This window comes from Quercus robur, chromosome 2 (assembly GCF_932294415.1).
Source record: "Quercus robur chromosome 2, dhQueRobu3.1, whole genome shotgun sequence".
Classification (NCBI taxonomy): Eukaryota; Viridiplantae; Streptophyta; class Magnoliopsida; order Fagales; family Fagaceae; genus Quercus; species Quercus robur.
This window is the reverse complement of record NC_065535.1, coordinates 80,549,729-80,556,720: the sequence shown is the minus strand read 5'-3', so window position 1 is coordinate 80,556,720 and position 6,992 is coordinate 80,549,729. Positions and strand designations below refer to the sequence as shown.

General features: G+C 38.3%; 2 protein-coding genes across 2 annotated transcripts; both read right to left on the bottom strand.

Moving 5' to 3' along the window:
- Window positions 1-819: 819 nt before the first annotated feature.
- On the bottom strand, window positions 820-3,833 carry LOC126704032 (uncharacterized). Its single transcript, XM_050403077.1, has 4 exons — window positions 3,729-3,833; window positions 3,285-3,677; window positions 1,404-1,775; window positions 820-1,242 (listed from the first exon to the last, which is right to left on the bottom strand). The coding sequence occupies exons 1-4, from the start codon at window positions 3,831-3,833 to the stop codon at window positions 820-822; spliced, it is 1,293 nt and encodes a 430-aa protein (XP_050259034.1).
- Window positions 3,834-4,229: 396 nt separating this feature from the next.
- On the bottom strand, window positions 4,230-4,994 carry LOC126704024 (uncharacterized). Its single transcript, XM_050403069.1, has one exon. The coding sequence runs from the start codon at window positions 4,992-4,994 to the stop codon at window positions 4,230-4,232; it is 765 nt and encodes a 254-aa protein (XP_050259026.1).
- Between the last annotated feature and the right edge of the window lie 1,998 nt (window positions 4,995-6,992).

Sequence of the window (6,992 nt, the reverse complement as noted above, 5' to 3'; positions counted from 1 at the left end):
AGAAAGACTCAAAGCTAGATTGTAATTGCCGAGCTTTATCCAAATATCCTTACATCCTCTTATCCCTGGCTTCCAACTCTCCTTTAATTTGCTTGACGACCAACCTTGAGTCCAAGAAAACTTTAATAGCGTTTCTGCCCAGTTTCTTGATCATAGCCACCCCAGCCAACAAGGCTTCATACTCTGCCTCATTATTAATGGCCGAGAAGCCCAACCTCAGGGACTTTTCAATAGTAATTCTTTCTAGAGATATTATCACTATTCCCACTCCAGACCCATTTTGATTAGCTGCGCCATCAACAGAGAGCTTCCAAGGTGAATGTCCATGGATAGAAACTGTTGAAATTTGTTCTCCCCTAACCCCCTGCTCCTTGGCTCAGACCACTATTGGAGACTCAATAAACTTTGCCACCAAATCTGCAAGAACTTGTCCTTTAACGGCAATATGAGGCATGTACTTTATATTAAATGCTCCCAAAATCATCCCTCACTTAGCAACTCTTCCTGTATAATCGAACTTCCGAAGTAATGACTGCAAAGGGAGATAAGTCAAAACTACAATAGTATGCACCTGGAAATAGTGGGGGAGCTTCTGTGTAGCATGCATTATGGCCAAAATGACTTTTTCCAATGGCAGATAACGAATTTCTGCTTCCTGTAATGACTTACTCACATAATAGACTGGTCTTTGTACCCTACTCTCCATCCTTACCAAAACCAAACTTACTGCATGAGATGCCATTGCAATGTAGGTAAAGAGGACTTCTTCCTTCTCAAGTCTGGATAGAATAGGAGGTCGGGAAATTATTCCTTCAATTGCTAGAAGCCAAGGGCACGTTCCTCATTCCATTCAAACCCCTTCCACTTGTGCAGAAGCTGGAAAAATGGTCTACATTTGTTTGTTGACTGGGAAATAAATCTATTTAAGGCTACAGTCATCCCAGTTAGCTTCTGCACTTCTTTAGGATTCCAAGGAGGTTGTAAGTCACTTATCACCTTAATCTGATCAGGATTAACCTCAATTTCACAATGGGTGACCATATAGCCCAAAAATTTACCAGAACTAACAACAAAAGAACACTTCGAAGCATTGAGACGCAATTTGTGTCTCCATAGTACCTCAAATACATTTCCAAGATCACTCAAATGCTCGAACACCACCTTGCTCTTCACGACCATATCATCAATGTAAACTTCAATATTATTGCCAAGTTGGGATTCAAACATTCTAGTCATCATCCGCTAGTAGGTAGACCCAGCATTCTTCAATCCAAAAGGCTTACTCGGTAATGATAATTCCTGGTGGGCGTCACAAAAGTAGTCTTCTTCTAGTCAGCCAAAGCTAATGGTATTTGATGATACCCCTAGAAGGCCTCCAAAAGACTCATCTGATGATGACTGACCGTAGCATCCACCAATTGATCTATTCGAGAAATCGGGAAAGGATCCTTAGGGCAAGCTTTATTCAAGTCAGTGAAATCTACGCAGACTCTCCACTTCCCTGACTTCTTCTTCACCACAACTGTATTGGTCAACCATGCTGGGTAAAAAACTTTCTTAATTGCCCCTGCACACTTAAGTTTCACCACTTCTTCCTTGATAGCCTCTTCATATTCTTTAGAAGAGTGCCAAGGTAGTTGCTTCTTCGGGATAATGGTTGGGTTGACATTTAGATGATGACAAATGAAATTTAGATCTACTCCAGGAGTTTCATAGGCATTCCAAGCAAATACATCCACATTCCTCCTAAGGAAAGCCAACAATTCCTCCCTCTCCTGAGGAGGTAATTGGACTCCAACTGTTAGAAAATCTAGTTTTGCATCTCATACAAAACACACAGTGCAAGCAACAATCACGGATCTGTTTTATTCATGAGAGATAATTTGTAACCTTGAGTTTTAGAACAAAGAATAGAAAACCTTGATGCAGTGAAATTCAAAACCAAGACTTGAGAATACCTCTAATCATCATCTCAATTCCACATGGTATCCAAGAAGTGTGGTCTTTGAATCAGTTTACACGTATGTGTTTAAGGGAGAATAAGAGAGTGACTTTCACTCACATACACACCATTTCCATCTTCTATATTTTGAAAATTTTGTATGTTTCTCTCCTTATACATAACTGATTATCTAATTGGGCTAGCATTTTGGGCCTACCCAATTGGGTTTTAGTTTGTGGTTTGAGATGGGACCAAAAGGAACAAATAAGACTCTAGCTCTAATGGGTCTTGGGCTTATCTGTCAACTCTTGACAAGTTCAAAGTTACCATTAATTATATTTAATACCACTATATAAATATAATTGCACTCTAGGCCTTATTAATAAATTATATCTCAAAACTCTAATGATATCATTTGATCCCTCCATGAAATATCCATAGTAAATAAAGTCATAATAAACTGTCAATTTGTAAACAAATATTTTATCCTTGAGTACCCGGTTTAATCTTTTAGTTATTCACATTTATTGAAATCCGATTTCAATAAATATAACCTTTAGTAACCCCTTAAATTTATCTCAATGAGATATTTCGTGTCTCTATAAAAAGATATTATGGATTCCATCTTGAGAATATGTGTTCCATCAACATTATGTGTAGTTACCCAACATACTGAGGTTTTGACCATGAATATTAGATCTCACTCTAGATATATTAAAGTAACCTACATTTAATGATCGGGTTCACTATCCTCTTAGGATTAAGAGTCTATGAAACTAAAAGTCGTAAGATTAATTATTCAGGTGACAATTTTTGATTGAATAATTAATCTTATAGCGGTCCAGTTCAATATATCTTAACTCTTAAGACACATCAACTAGAAGTCTCCACTTCTATGATCAAGATAAACCATCTTAGTTGATATGTTATAGTCTTCGCAGATAAAATGCCCAATTTCATCCTTGACTGCGAACTATATTTTGAGTTTACAAGGAACTTGTGATTTATATCTTCTGTGACTAAATTACATACAATGCATCTCAAGGACTATAATAATGTCTCATTAATTCACTTATAAATAGTTTCATATAATTAAGCAATTTAATTATTTATGACATGCCAATAAATTGGATTTTAGGGCATAAACCCCAACACCAACTTGGACGTACCTCTCAGCATCGACATCAATAATAACTTTCTCCAATTCCTCACACCTCGCCCCTTCATGTGCAACGTCCAAGGATACTTCTACCTCTATTAATTGCTACAAGGCCTTCTCGGGGATGTCCAAGGGTTCACACTCGGACTAATGTCTAATAGCAACGACCAAGCATTTCCTTGCCATGGTCTGGCTTCCAATCAACTCTTCAACATGGTCCCCGGAGGGATACTTCACCTTTAAATGCAGAGTCGAAGAAACAGCTCCCATGGCATGCAGCCACGGTCTTGCTAAGATGACAGTATAAGGTAAGTAAGCATCCACCACAATGAAGTTCACCTCCATCACTTCTGACCCCACTTGAACAAGCAATCTAATCATGCCCTTTGGGATAATAGTCTTCCCATCAAATCCCACTAGAAGAGAATCATAGCTAACTAGATCCTCGGGTTTCAATTTAAGTCCATTGTACAGATTAGGATGCATAATCTCTACACCACTGCCTTGGTCTACTAGGACCCTCCTTACGTCATAGCTCCCTATCCGAAGGGTAACCACTAAGGCATCATCATGCGGCTAATAAGTTCCCACTTTATCGTCATTGGAAAAGCTCAAAGCTGGTCGGACCTGCATCTTCCCCCGTTTAGGTTCAGGGATTGGATCCTCGGTGTGTGAACTGGATACAGACATGACCTCAAACGAATATGTGCCAATTCGACCTAGGGCTGCCATAATTACATTGATTGTTCCCAGTGATGGTTTCGAGGAGTTGTCTCGCTGATGCACCGACCTAGCCTGACCCCTCTATACAGGTGGTTGTTACAAAAACTATCTCAGCTTCCTAATCTTGACCAGTTGCTCAAGATAATAGTGTAAAGTTCTACAATCCTTTATAGTGTATCCACGGTCTTGATGATACTAGCAATAAAGACCTTGATTACGCTTGGTAAGGTCTCCTCCCATCTTATTCGGCCACTTGAAATATGGTTCATTCTTTATCTTGTCAAGGATTTGGTGTACGAGCTCCCTAAATACTGTATTAACTACTTGAGTAGTAGAGTGCCCAACATGTCTAGGATAATCTCTCCTGGATCGGTTGTTATTATACCTCTCCGGCCTAAAACCTCTTCAATCAGGAGGGGTCACCTTCGCTTTCCCCTTCCTTTGCTGTTGATCTTCCTCGAGCCGTTTATACTCGTCAATTCGATCCATTAATTGATGCATGCTTTGCACAGGCTTCTTCGTTAAGGATTTTCTCAAATCATGCTTAGAGGGAATGCCGACTTTAAACGTCCTTATAGCCATATCCTTGAAATCTCCATCTATCTCGTTGAACATCTCCCAATATCTGTTCGAGTAAGTTTTCAAAGTTTCACCCTCTCTCATTGCCATTGATAGCAAGGAGTCTAGGGGGCGAGGAACCTTGCTACACGTATAGAATTGAGCCCTGAAGGCCTTAGTGAGCTCCTGGAAGGAGCTAATGGAGCCTTCTTCCAACCTATCAAACCATCTCATTGCAATAGGCCCTAAGCTAAAAAGGAACACTTTACACATCAAGGCCTCGTTCCTCGAATAAACAACCATTCTCTGATTAAAGTGACTAACGTGCTCCACTGGGTCTGTCCTCCTAATGTAAATGGTAAAAGTGGGTTGCGCAAACCGATAAGGAAGCTTTGCCCTTTCAATCCTCTGTGTGAACAGTGATCTCGAGATCTGGTGCAAGACCCTACTCATAGCATCATTTCCCAAGCTCCTATGGGCCGAAATTCTACTCTTTTTCCTATGATAATGTTCCTCCTTATAGGAAAAAGATTCACTAGGAGGAGTTCTTAACCTTGGCCTATAACTGCCATCTTCCCCTGACTCAAACCCTAAGCTTCGAGGAGACGCCATTCTTTGTTTACGACATAGTTTTCAGTGCAAATGGTTTATCTCCAACTGGAGATCCCTAGTATCCTCCCCATGCGACACAGGACTCCCAGTTCTAGAATGACTCCTACTAGTATGAGTCGTATGAACACTAACTTCACGGTCTCTTCTCTGTTCTAAGTTAAGAAATTGGTCTTGACGATGAGACCCCACAGATTCTTCTCGATTCGGACTAGAACCCACCATGGTTGATCTAAACTATACACTCTTCTTCAAGTTTCCCATAAGCAGAGCCAATTGTAAGGGCCCAAAACTAAAGCCTCCCTCGGTGAATAGTTAAGAAAGGTCCAGCAAGCCTAACACAATAAATTTGTTAGAGAGTGGATCTTACAAAGAAGAACGTTTTAGCAAACCGAGTATGGGCCTTAACTGAAGGAGATTAAACCAGTAAGAAGATGTTCTTATATATATATTCAAGCTTTTTCTCAGTACAAGGTGTTCTCTCTCCATTTTGTTTGTATTTTTAGTGATTGCCTCTCCCATTTCTCACGAGGGTCTTTTCTTTATATAGTCCTATTCATTTTCAATCTTAGTCTTCCACTTGTTGATTGTATAAGTTATCTTCTGGATGCTTGTCCCATTAGAGCCCTCCTAGAACTTTTGTATGTAGCTGTAAGGCTAAATATCACTATTCAGACATCATTTCCACATAAATGTGACCAGTTGGTTAGGTGCAGAACATTTAATGTGATGGTAGTAGTCTTCTTCTCAAATATTTCTTAGTTCACTGTTGACTCCTTACTTCAAAGCTCATCCTCAAAAGTATAGTTGCCTCTTGCACATTATTCTCTAGGCGGCCAGGTTCCGACCCTCTATAACGCTTCCCGAGGAAGTTTGGCTCCTCGGGAGACACTACCTGCTCGTCATCATTTGTCCTTGTCCTCGGCCTATCAACCCACATGCTTGTTTCATTGCTTGATTATCCTTGGCATCCTCGGCATCCTCTGACTCGAGCCACGACAATACTCCTACTCAGTTCTTTTATTCCTACAATAATAATAATAATAATAATAAGGAATAGACTCTGATTCAGTTCTTTATGTGCAATACATTAGATTCTTAATTAAATTCAAACACACAACAAAATTGAATTTAATATTCATTGAAAAAGGTAATACTAATTCTATTGTAACATAATGTAGGCATGTATTTGAATTTAATTGAAAACCCTAATATAATGCACTTAAGGAACTATACCTAAATTTTGGTCTATTAAAAATTAGAGTTATAATAATAATAATTTCTTATTATTAAATTCTTTTCAATAGTAATGGCTCTTTTAATTTTTCTTATCCTGAAAAACACAATGATTATTTTAAAAAATATATAGTAGGATTTAGTTGTAAGAAGCATGTGTTGAACAAATTTTCAATGTTTTTGTTGTGAGGCTTGTGATTTTTAAAGAAGACTCCTATATAGAACAATTATTATTATTATTTTTTTTAAATGCAAAACGGTAAGAGGAGCATGTTTTTGAAAAAAAAGTACCCCTTTATGTATAACCAAAATTGAGTGTTTTTGACCTAATATGTGCAATTTCATTTCTTACCAAACATCAAAATCAGAACTCATCATAATTCATAACTAAGCGTATTTTGAAGGTCAAAAGTCGAGCATACATAAAGAGTGCTTTGAATACAGTGTTAATTATTATTTTAAAATTTTTGTAACTCAACTAATTGGTATCTCTTGGTTTTTTTAAAATATTTGGTTTTGAAATTCTCTCTACTATGTTGTAACTATCGTATTATTCATAAAAAAAAAAATAATAATAATAATTAAAAAAAAATAATAATAAGGGGGTACGTTATCATCCATCTCACACGATACCTGGGCTTTAGCCCACGTTTGCCACTTCGGTTTCTAGCAAATTTTCAGTGGCCAGCCTTCTGAAATCAAAGTTCCAATCCTACACGGCCCAGAAACCCAGTGTCAGTGTGGCACATGACAACTATACAAACA